At 40.0% G+C, this 12389-nt stretch overlaps 1 protein-coding gene across 14 annotated transcripts in view; it reads right to left on the minus strand.

Moving 5' to 3' along the window:
- The window catches only part of bach2b (BTB and CNC homology 1, basic leucine zipper transcription factor 2b), a 122942-nt gene that overhangs the window by 73171 nt on the left and 37382 nt on the right, over positions 1-12389 (minus strand). For 4 of the 14 annotated variants that reach the window (XR_009793913.1, XR_009793914.1, XR_009793915.1 and 1 more), the window contains exon 5: positions 12270-12331. The exons of 5 other annotated variants lie outside the window; for them this stretch is intronic. Coding sequence is in view for 2 of the 9 variants with exons in the window: in XM_061813166.1 (XP_061669150.1) it covers positions 12270-12331 (62 nt within the window). In the remaining 7 variants the exon portion in view is untranslated. Of the gene's footprint in view, positions 1-12269; positions 12335-12389 lie in introns of all 14 variants that reach the window. 5 more of the 14 variants (XM_061813153.1, XM_061813164.1, XM_061813162.1 and 2 more) reach the window with 3 other exon arrangements.

A 12389-nucleotide genomic window follows, 5' to 3' on the forward strand; every position in this document is an offset into this window, starting at 1 on the left:
TATCTTCATTTCAGAGGTTTATGCCCTGAATTTATATATATTAATATAAACTATATATATATAATATATATTAATATATATTAAGTGATTGAATGTATACATATATATATATATATCTCTCAATCAATCCATTTTCTGAGCCGTTTATCTTCATGTGTCGCGGGAGTGCTGGAGCCAACCCAGCTATCATCAGGCAGGGGCGGGGTGTCAGGGGCATTGCCTAATTACTGCCGTGGGCGGTGCTTCCAGTGAGGGGCGTGGCCAGGCCACTGACTTGGACGGTGCCACCTCTGACAGTTGTTATAAAGCTATGTTGCATTTTGGACACTAATTGAGCAAGCACTTAAGTGGTGAATGTGTCATCGGCATTGGCCAGGTCGTTGCTTATGCTTTACTGCATCCTGGGATACTCTGCTACTGTGCGTAAGTTAACAAGTTTAGTGTAGAGCAATCCTCTGTCACAGTGAGCCTGTGCCTTTTTAATTTGACCGCGTCTTGTCCATATTTCTTAGTTTGCCTCATCACCATCGGACCTTGTGCACGTTTTTGGATCTTGCCTGTTGTCTAGCGTTTTTGGGCTTCCACCTGTTTTGGACTGCCTTTTCGTGTTATACCTCCTTCTCGAATAAAACCACTCTTAATATAATGCCCAAGCCACGGAGTTCTGATTTGGATCCGCCACCGTGCGGCTGGCTTATGACACAGGGTTACATACACCCTGAACTGGTTGCCAGCCAATCACAAGGCATATAAAGACAGACAACAGTCGCACTCACAATCACAGCTCAGGGCAATTTAGAGTCTTCAAATAAGGCATGTTTTTGGGATGCGAGAGGAAACCAGAATACTCGGAGAAAACCCACGCAGGCACGGGGAGAACATGAAAACTCCACACAGCCGAGGCTGGGATTTGAACCTCGGTCCTCTGAACTGTGAGGCAAATAATCTAGTCAGATGCTCTACCGTGCTGTCGTGTATATGCACAAAACACTATTTCTTTGATCAGCTCTCATGCCATGCTTAGCTTCGTCCCTCTTCATTCTAGAATCTATGTCACACTCTGTAAAGCGTCTGCAATTATCACACTGCAACAAAGTGGCGGTTCCTTTCCATAATACTTATTACTACACACACACACACACACACACACACACACACACACACATACACATATATATATATTTATATCACACTCCTAAATATGATAATTTCTTTTCATTTGTTTGCTCTTCTCACAGTATGATTAATGTGGTCTATATTGGTGTTAAAAAAATAACCAATGTACATGCTTTACAATACTTCGAATAAATTCACATTATAATCTTTATGTATGTGGGCCAAAGACAAGACATAAATGAAATGTAATCAGTTTAGATTTTCTGACAGCAGATAATCATTACCATTCATTTAATATACCTTACATTACCTACTGATATTTGAACAAATTCAACAGACTGACAAGTCTTGGAAATGCCAGGTGCAAGCATATATTTGCATTACCTCAAAAAGGTGTAAATGTAGAGCCAGTCATGTTGATATTCCCCTTTGCTGGGACAACTTTCTAATGTTTCCCACAATTTGTTACCAACACCATCTGACCGTCTGAAGGTAGCTAAGTATGACTGAACGAGCAAGGTACGTGTACGTGCACGCATTTGTATGACGACATGCAAGATTATTTTAGACTCCTGCCCGCTTTAAATGCAGCTTGTATGAATCATGACTTCCCACAAAGTAGGTCAGTGAGTGGGGTGAGTCATATTGCTGTCTTATATGGTAACACAATGCACATGTGACAGAAACACCGTGATATCTATAGACTGGAGTCACTGTTTCAAATATCTGAAGCATTGCTTCTCTGCTTGGCCTCTTATGTTTGACATAGCATTAAAATACATTGAATAAAGCTATTATGATTAAAGTACAGCATTCATATTTTGAATGTAATCTGATCTTGGTTGAATAATCCCCCTACACCAAAAAAAAAAGACAAAAAACAGTTACTCGATGCTTTTATTTGGGATCCCTCCACCCCGCAACAGCAAGATGGTATGAATCAACATGGGCTGTTTTTTTTTTTTTTTTTTTTGCTTTCACATGATGCAGCTTCAGCCAAAAATAACATTTGTCGCCACAAAAAAAAAAAAAAAAAAGCCTGAAAAGCACAAAAGCAAGCTCACATTGAAAAATTTAGTCCTTTGAAGTATTTTCCCAAAAGAACAATCATTTCTTTGGGTTTGTAAAACAAAAACTGACATGGGAAGAGACGTTAAAATGTAAGTGTTGAAGCCTGTGTGAAACTGAGAAAAACATTTATAATAAGGCAAATGGAAAGTTTCATGCATCACTGAAACAGAGGGATCATCCACATCGAAATGACATGTATGCATTAATGTGTGTTAGTGCATGTGGAAGTGTTGGAATATTTGCGAACGGACTAGTGTCTGCCAAAACTTTAGTGAGCCATGGTACCCAATTAAAAGGATTTGGGACTAATCAACAAGCCAATTAAAGTGACAAAAACAGACTTTTTTTTTTTTTTTTTTTTGCCCGAATGTTGGCATTCCATGCCTCTTTGGAATTTGGATGTTTTCCCTGTGACTGTATGGGTTTTCTTCGGGAAATTCAGTTTCCTCCCATATCCCACAATCATGCATGCTAGGTAAACTGAAGACTCTAAATTGCCTGTTGGTGTTAATGTGACTGTGAATAGTTGTTCTTATGTAACCTGCGATCGGTTGACAACCAGCTCAGGGTGTACCCCACCTCTCGCCCAGAGTGAGTTGGGAAAGACTTCAGCATGCCCGTGATCCGAGTGAGGATAAGTGATACAAAAAAATGAAGGAATGAATGAATGGGCAGCACGGTGGAGCAAATGTGGAATGTTGACCTCACAGTTCTGAGGATGGGGTTCAAATCTCAGCTCCGCCTTTGTGGAGTTTTCATTTTTTCCCGCATGCCGCATGGGTTTTTTTTGGGTACTCCAGTTTCCTCCCACATGCCAAAAACATGCATTAATTCGAGACTTTAAATTGCCCCTAGGTGTGATTGTGAGTGCGACTGTTGTCTGTCTTTATATCCCCTGTGATTGGCTGGCAACCAGTTCAGGGTGTACCCTGCCTCCTGCCGATGGCAGCTGGGATAGGCTACACTCCCATGATCCTTGTGAGGATAAATGGATGGATGAAGGAACAAATCCTTGCTCAGAGGCAGTTAACAATGTAATTGATGTACAAGCTGTCTTATGAGAGGTGACGATTATCTGCATCATCATCTTTTTTTTTCCCCCTTTCGGCTTGTCCCGTTAGGGGTCGCCACAGCGCATCATCTTAGATGAATGCATATTTGTGTGGCACAGTTTTACGCCGTATGCCCTTCTTGCATATTGCTGACAAATGACAAAAAAAAGGTAATGTCCCGCATTGTAAAGTATTGTGATTTTTGGAATAATCTACTTTGGTCAAAAAAATTTATCAAATACCAGTATTGGACTTGGGCTCCCTTACCTCAAAAATCAGCATTCATAGATTCATATTTTTATGTTCACGTGATTTACAATCTGGCGACCTTAGTGAGGATAAGCGGCTCAGAAAATGGATGGGTGTGATTTGCATGGGATTCGTGGACATCATGCACAGCCTTCTTTCTGTAAAATGTTCAATTACTTGTATGTGCGAGCTTGTGAGTATATTTAGGAGGAACCGGATTGACTACAAAAGCAAGTCAAATTTTCGTGTTACATGCAGGAAGCCTACACATAATGCAAAACAATGCTAATCCTGAGGACACACTCTTGTATATTGTGGTTGACAGTTTGAGTGATGTGAATGAGTTTTGTGTCACCACTGAAATGACTAATCTGACAACAGCAGAGCATATTTAAATAAAACATGCACACAACTCAGTGTTTCACTATCTGACTCTAAAAGTTATTTGTTTGAAATAGTTTGTCTACAATTAGAAATTGATGACGGGGAAAAAATGAATCTGCTTAAAAACACAAACCAAAAAATTCCCACTTTTTCCTAAAATCTTCCTGATGCTTTACAGTTTTGTACATATGCTGTCTGCATTTTTATAGTTGTCCATAAAAGTATAAATAACGACCCACTTAACTGTTCAGGTATGAAATGGATTTGTTAATAATTGAACAAAAGGAATCTAACAAATATATGTTGTGGCCAAAGGTTTTGAGAATGGCGCAAGTATTGGTTTTCACAGTTTGCTGCTTCAATGTGTTTAGACCCTTTTGTTAATGTTATTGTGAAATATTGAAGTATAATTAAAAGAATCTCAAAGGCTTATTTGTCACAATTAAATTAAATTTACGAAAACAATCAACATTTAAGTGTTGACCCTTCTTTTTCAAGACCTCTGCATTTCGCCCTGACATGCTGTCTATTAGCATCTGGGCCACATCTTGACTAATGGCAGCCCATTGTGGTATAATCACTTTTGGGAGTTTGTCAGAATTTGTCAGTTTTTGTTTGTGGTCACTGATTAAGATACGGGTCTCTTGATGAGTGACGACAAGTTTTCAATGGGATTAAGATCTGGGGAGTTACCTGGCAATGGACTCGAAATATTGATGTTTTTCTCTCTGAGCCACGTAGTTATCACTTTTTACTTATGGCAAGGTGGTCCATCCTGCTGCAAAAGTAATTGTTTGTCACCAAACTGTTGGGAGAAGTTGCTCTCAGAGGATGTTTTGGTACCATTCTTTATTCATGGTGGTGATTTTAAGCAAAATTTTGAGTGAGCTCAGTTGCTTGGCTGAGAAGCAACCCACACATAAATGGTCTCAGGATGCATTATGGTTGGCATGATAAAGGACATTTTTTCCCCCAGATGCCCCAAACAATTGGAAAGGGAATTCACAATCAGAATCCGATTCAGGTTTGTTGGCAAAGTGTAAAAACACACAAGGAATGTTTCTCAGGCAGTCAGTGCTGCCCTGGTACGACATTCAGAACAAAGAACAACAAAGTAACAAGAACAAAGAACAAGAGGCATTTCTGTTCGTAGGAACTATCCCTTATAAGAGTCACAGATGTGCAAGATGTAAGGTCTTCTTCAATTAGAACAGGGAAGAGATAAGTGTGTCACTGTCCCACATTGTGTTAAGCTTGCACTGAATGCCTTTGCCCATTTGTGGTTCCCATGATAGACCACTGCAATGACAATTGTGCAATAGGAGCAGTATAAAGTGACAAAAAGTGCAATAGTCTACAAAACATATTACTATTAGTAATACTGCTGGGACCATCACGATGTGAGGGTGTGTCCCAACCATGGCACAAGACAGAAAATAGGAGGTTCGCTGATCAAGACTTTAATGACTCAATTGGGAAAAAACTGTTTGAATACCTGCTAGTTTTAACTCTCATTGATCTGTAAGCGCTTTCCTGACAGGAGCTGCTGGAACAGCTGGTGGCCAGGATGTGGAGGGTCTGAAAGGATCCTGTCTGCTCTAGACCTAGTTTGAGTTGTGTACAAATCTTCAATAGTGGGTGGAGAGGTGCCGAAAATCCGTTTATTGGTTTTGATTGTCCATTCCAGTCGGAGTTTGCCCTTTTTTGAGGCGGCCCCAAACCAGACTGTGATGGAGGTACACAGTACTGATTGGATGACCACTGTGTTGAACTGTCTCAGCAGCTCTTGTAACAGGCTGTGCTTCCTTAGAAGTCGCAAGAAGTGTATCCTTTGGTGGGCTTTTTGAGGTTGGAGTTGATGTTTGTCTCCCACGTCAGGTCCTCTGACACTGTAATTCCCAAGAACTTGAAGATCTCGACATTTGACACAAGACGCTGTCAAATGTGACTGAATGACTTTACCCCATTTCCTCACCAGTCCAATCCCTGTACCTTTTGCAGTCAGTCGGTCCTTTTTCTTAGAGAGAAGTGTCTTTTTTCGCTTTCCATCTTGACACCAGACCATCCTCCAAAAGTCTTCGCCGCACTGTGCGTGCATTTGCAATCATACCTGCTTGTTGCAATTCCTGGTGGTGACCCGATCCTGCAGCTGAATGAAATTTAGGAAACTGTCCTGGTGTTTGCTGGAATTTCTTGGGCGGCCTGGTGCCTTTTCATAGCAATTGAACCTCTCTCCTTGAAGTTCTTGATGATCTGATAAACAGTTGATTTATGTACAATCTTACAAACAGCAATATCTTTGCCTGTAAAGCCCTTTTTGTGCATCGCAATGATGACTGTGCATGTTTCCTTACTGGCACCCATGGTTAAGAGAGGAAGAACAATGATTTGTAGCAACACTCTCCTTTTAAAGGGGAATTCCGGTGGTTTGGATTAACAATATTTCCAATAGGTCATGTCATATGTACTGTATCTTGAAAATGTGATGGTAACCCTCCTTTTAATGATGTTTTGAGAAGATTTTTATTGGCAATTATTAATTTTCTTGGGCGCTGCCATTTTGGTGAGTCACATGACCAACGTGCACAGATGTGACATATTAGATGCATCAACAAAGGCTTGCTTACGTTGGTAAATAATTTTGTCCAGGGCTGATTTCTTGGATTTATCCTCATCTGATGAAGAAATATCAGTATCAGTTGATTGGGAAGATGGAGGAATACGTCCATACAGATTTGAACCTGTGGATGTAAATGTTGACTATTCGGATGGTTCTTTGGATGGGAATGACACGAGTCTGACTACGCGGAAGCTGAGGCTCAGGACACACCATACATCCATGCTATCGATTTTGGAGTGCGTTTAGGCCAGCCAGCGGAGGACTGTCTGAGGACAGCACTCGTGGCCATGAAGGATATTATATATTACTCATATTGTGGGAAAGGTTGTTATAGCCATCAGGGTGGCTGGGGTCCAAGTGACAATGAAATGATCTTTTGCCTGGTGGAAATTAATACTGCCGCACAGTAGGTCAGCTGGTAAAGCGTTCCCCTTACAGTTCTGAGGACCCGGGTTTGATTTTTGTGGAGTTTTATGTGTGTGCGTGCCTGTGTTCTTCGAGAGACTGATAGTGGGGAAACTGACTGTCCATCTTGCAAAGTGCGAGTTTGGAAAGGCCCAGGTTGAATTCTTGGGGCATGTTGTCGAGCACAGCCAGGTACAACCAGTTAGTGCTTAGGTGGTGGCTACTGCACGCGCTGATGCACTATCTATGGTGTATGGTTGCGTTTGATGTTTGATACTTCTGTTGTATTTTTTTTTTCTGTGTTTTTGTTTCTGTATTTATTGTTTTAAGTGTTACTTAGTTATATTACAACAGAAAGTTTCTTTACAACTTTCTTTTCCTTAAGGGGGAGAGTGTTATATGTGTAAGGGGGAGAGTGTTGTGTATTTTTTTTCCTCTGTTGTTTTTATTTTCCCATGATGTTTTTAAGTTGTTATAATGTCAGTCTTTGCGACACTATTTCCTTTCATACTTTTAAGTCCTTATGACGTGACACGGTTCCCTCTAATGCTCTTGGGTCCGTGTGACGCAAACTCTTTGCGTCCTTTGTGGCGCGGAAGTCTGAAATGTTTCAAGGATTACCTACATAAGGACGTGAAAGATGGACAATGAGGCTTCTTCTTACGACCTCAGCGCTGCTCAGGGAAACTACGCTGTTTGGAACGCTAACTACACAGATGCCTGCCACCTTTCGGTTTTGGACCGCCTGGAACTTTCGCTAACATGGAATACCTGCTGGGACGAACATTTGCTTGTTTGGGAACACTCGTTCAACATTGGTGACTATTCACCGTTGTGGCTCAACTACTCTGTTCTTGAACGCCTATTTTGTGTTAGCTATTCTATCGCGTTTGTGTTGTGTTGATGTGTGTGAGTTTAAATCGTCAGAAACGCAATACAACTGCCTTGTCATATTTTGCTGGTTTGAACAAAGGGGACGTTAGTCTAAATTCACAGGTACCAAAATTGGTGGCTTGTCCGGGATCGAATTCATTTGATATCTGTTTAAAAACATTTAATCTTTTCGCATATTTGCAACTTAAACTGTGAACCGAGCAATATGGAGTTTAATGTTGAGCATTTTATTAGGTCCCCTTCCCCAGAATCAGTCTGTGATTTGTGTAAGTCTTATCTCTTGCAGCTTGGTAGTAATTTCCAACTTGATGCCAAAACTGGTATGAGAAAATTCAAAATTTTGAAAATTGAATCATTACATTGATGAGGACCTTTTGTTACTGATGTTTTGACGTGAAGAGGAAACTTCAGACGTTTTGGAATTAATGAAACTGGAATTACAACTTCAGATTGAAAGAGAGAGGCGAAGGACAGATAACTTGGAAAATTAGAATTTGACAAAGAAATTGAAGTTAAGAACCTTGAAAGGTCCTTTGATTCAGTTAGTTGAACACCTTTTGATATTATACGGTGTACCAAAATGGTCCCTCCTTTCGGTGAAAAAGAAGCTGAAAAGTACTTCCGCTACTTTGAGAAAGTTGCTGAAAGCCTCAAGATTGATTTTGCAAATCGTCATAAAGGGAAAAGGTCAGGATGCATATTCGGCCCTTTCTGTCGAGCAATGTTATGACTATGATTTTGTCAAAAAGACCCTACGGGAAGCTTATGAGTTAGTGCCCGAAGCGTACCGTCAGAAATGTAGAAGTACTCAAAAAAGGGACAACGAGACGTTTGTAGAGTTTGCAAGGGAAAAAGGAAACTTTGTCTGATAGGTGGTGTAGTTCAAAGAGGGTTTCGGATTGGCAGAGTTTCAGGCAGTTGGCTTTGATGGAGGAATTTAAGCAGTGTTCATTCCGATCCCAGGACTTATTTGGATGAACAAAATGTTAAAACCTTACATGATGCAGCGGTGTTGCCAGATAATTATTTTTTGACTCACAAGAGGTCTTTTCAGTCGATGGCAATTCCCAGTTTTTTCACCAAAAGACTATTTCTCATACAGATTCAAGTGATGATAAGGCAGGTTCAAATTCAAATTCTCAGATTCAAGGACCTGTCTGTGCCTATTGTAAGAAACCCGGTCACTTGATTTCTATTTCCAAAAAGCTCAAATACAAAAATCAGTCCACTATTTCCCTAAATGCTTGTGCATAATTGCATCTCAGCCTTCCTTGCCAGGTGGTTCTGAGGAGAGTTTTGGTTCTGACAATGAACATTCAGATTCTGAAGTTCCGGTGAAGTTTTTGCCTTTAATTCACAATGGTTCGGTTTCACTTATAGGAGCTAATTCTACCCCAAGGCCCATTACTGATCTGAGGGACACTGGAGCTCTGCATTCTCTGATTTTGAAAGATGTTTTGACTTTCTCTGCAGAGTCTTCAGCTAACTCAGATATTACTATTAAGGGTATAAGTGGCTGTTCTCTTGCTCCTTTGCATTTTGTGAATTTGACTTCAGATCTGGTTTGTGACACCATCGAGGATGGCGTTCTTGACTCTCTTCCAGTTCCGGGTGTTGATTTGTTGATAGGGGCACAAGTTGGCGCTGATCCTATTGTCATTGTTTCTCCGGATGTTCACCCAGTACAGAGAAGTTAGAGTGTAACGTTCCGGGTATTTTTCCATCTTATACAGTGACTCCTTCCATAACAAAAGAAATTTTTTCTCAACTTTTCAACTTCTTTGCCGAATGATTCCATTTGTGATCTACCAGATACAGTTATTGTTCATTCTTTAGCCTCAGAGGCTGATGACTCATCTACAAACTCCTCTTGTCATAATGATAAGACTGAAAATATGTTGAATAGTCTAAATTCACAAATAACAGTATGTGTGTATGTGTGGGATGATTGGGGAGCAATGCTGTACCTTCATTCGGTAAATAACACGGCTCCTGATGGCCAACTCACCCAAGCCATGAGGGCCCAGAATGCCAAAATTAAAGAACATTCTGCAGTTAACACGTCCATGTGGGATGGTCTACCTTGGCATAGTTCAAAGGTCTGATATATTAAGTGCTTGTGTCTGTAAACTGTTTTCAGCACTGCACCTGCTCTGTGGATGCTGCTCCACACCTTCTTCTATGATAGAACGTTTAATCATAACTGCATTAAGTGAGAGGGAGGACCCCAGGAACTGTGTAGGTTGACGATGATGTTAATGGTAATGACTGTGTTGGACTTTCAGATCTCTTTCAAGATCCAGATTATAATAGTGGTGTTTAGTCCACAAAGGACACATAAAGGAGATAGGAGTTTTGAAATTGTGTTTTCATTCAACTGTAAAACTATCTGTTAACATAAAAATGGTCTCGCAATGGAAAATCATGATTGGAGATATTGGAGATTGGAGATGAGAGAACTTGTGCATATCATTATCAACGGGGGAAATGTAAGAGTAATTGTACATAACATCACTTTCTGCTTTCATAACTCTTCTCATCTGCTCTCATACGGTGCAGACACTCCCTTTTCTTGGTCTACTTGATTTGGCCTATGCTTACATTTTTTTCTTGCTGTTAAGATTGTTTTTCTTAATTTTAGTCTTAAAAAATTACGTAGCAGCAGCTCCTGGATATTTTTTAACCTGAGGGACTGTGCCTTTTTTGAATATAAAGTGATGCCTAGGTTCTGGACCACAATCTGTTCCAGAAAACAGTTCGAAAAGTTAATTGTTCGAAAACCAAATCGATGTTTCCCATTACAATGAATGGAAAAATAAATAATACGTTCCAAACCTAAAAAATTAGGCTTTTTAAAGCATATTTTTTAAATATTATTTTAATAAACTCCATACTAGAAATACATGTATAGTTTAAATACTTTATAAAATAAAATAATTTAAGATATATATTTATTTTTTTCTTAAAATGTATGCTTTAATAGTAGAGTACGCTGAGCTGGGAGTGCATTGCCTTATCTGTAGCTACTAGGCCCCCAGCCTTGTAAACTTTTTTTTTTTAACAAACAAAAGTGCCGAATAACTTAAAGAAAACAATAATGACGGGGGGAAAAAAGTAACACACAAAAACATTTGTAATTCAAGTTAAAGAAAACAAAAATGCAGAAATGCCTCAACAACTGTACGTACCAAATGTCTTCGAGGGTGGTGACTCGCCCCTTTTAACAAAAAACGAATCTGTCATTTCTTTCATTTCTCTTAAGAACATTTTTGAAGTGGCTTATCACGACGTCATTAAAATTTGGGGAGTGCTGTGCAACATTCAGATTTATTGGGGTAATGAAGTTCGACGAAATTATGGATTTCGTTCCACTTGGCACAGATGGCTTTGATGTCAGCACTTGGGAGAAACAACAGTCACTACCGGGACACATCTGTGTAGAGGTGCTGCGTTGTACAGAATAACAAAAATGAGCTGATTGCGCCACGCGCGTAATGTTATTTTCGGGATTTTTTTTTTTTTTTTTTTTTTTTTTTTTTCCAGGGGGCATTCGAATAGACTGTTGTTACATGAACCTTTAGCTTTTGGACCAACCTTACTCTGTCCAATATTGCTCCAGGAGAAAGAGTGCTACCTGTTACCTCTATACTTTCGCAAAGCATCAAAGTGAAGCGTGGATTACCGGAGCTGTAGACCCAGAGGAAAAAGCCCCAACATGGATTTGCTCCTACATAAGAAGGAGGTTTTAACGGGACTTTGGTAGTGTTTAAAATGATTTGGTGGCCCTCCTTAGTTTGGTATGACTGTAAAGTCTGTTGTTGGTGTCTAGCAAATTCAGATGTTCACCAAGATGGTGTCCATTAATTATTTTCATCAGCCACCAGAGTCTCCTATCCCGTGCGCATCAGATTATTCGTCATCTAGCACTTATTTTGGCTATAAGCACTGCTGCTTGTTTCCCCTTCTGTCGGAATTGACCATGGGATGATTATAGTACTGATTGAGTTTACCGGTACACACACAGTTACGCTAAAATAAAAATTGGGATCATCACATGCATAAAAACCCAACTGTGGATTATTTCATTTTAGGAGTGTCAAGAGGTTTTCCATTGTAAAACAACAGCATTCTGACACCTCAAGGATACATCATAAGCAGGAAGAATGTTACTATGGTTACGACAACACCACAGCATTCCATTTTGGGACCGAACCACTTTAGGGTAGGCATTTCATCCAGGTGTCCCGATAGGTTTGGTGTTTTTAAATTTCTTTACTGGCCGGCAGCTATTTTGAGATACTATAAATCTTCCCCCATCTTATTAACCAGTCTTGAGCTAACCTCCCCAATCAGATCCTGGACTGAAATGACCTTTATACGATGTATCAAATGAATCCAAGTTAACCTTTCTGCTATTTTTACTGCTGTGGGTGTTGTCAGTAAAACTTGAAATGGACTTTCCCCACACGGGTGATTACCAATGCTTCTTCTTTATGCTTCTTACCAAGATCCAGTCTCCTGGTTCCACGAAAGTGGTGTCCTGCTGAGAAACAGAATGGTCTTCACCAGAGGATGTTTGCATTTGTTTTTTTACATGA

This window comes from Syngnathoides biaculeatus, chromosome 23 (assembly GCF_019802595.1).
Source record: "Syngnathoides biaculeatus isolate LvHL_M chromosome 23, ASM1980259v1, whole genome shotgun sequence".
Classification (NCBI taxonomy): Eukaryota; Metazoa; Chordata; class Actinopteri; order Syngnathiformes; family Syngnathidae; genus Syngnathoides; species Syngnathoides biaculeatus.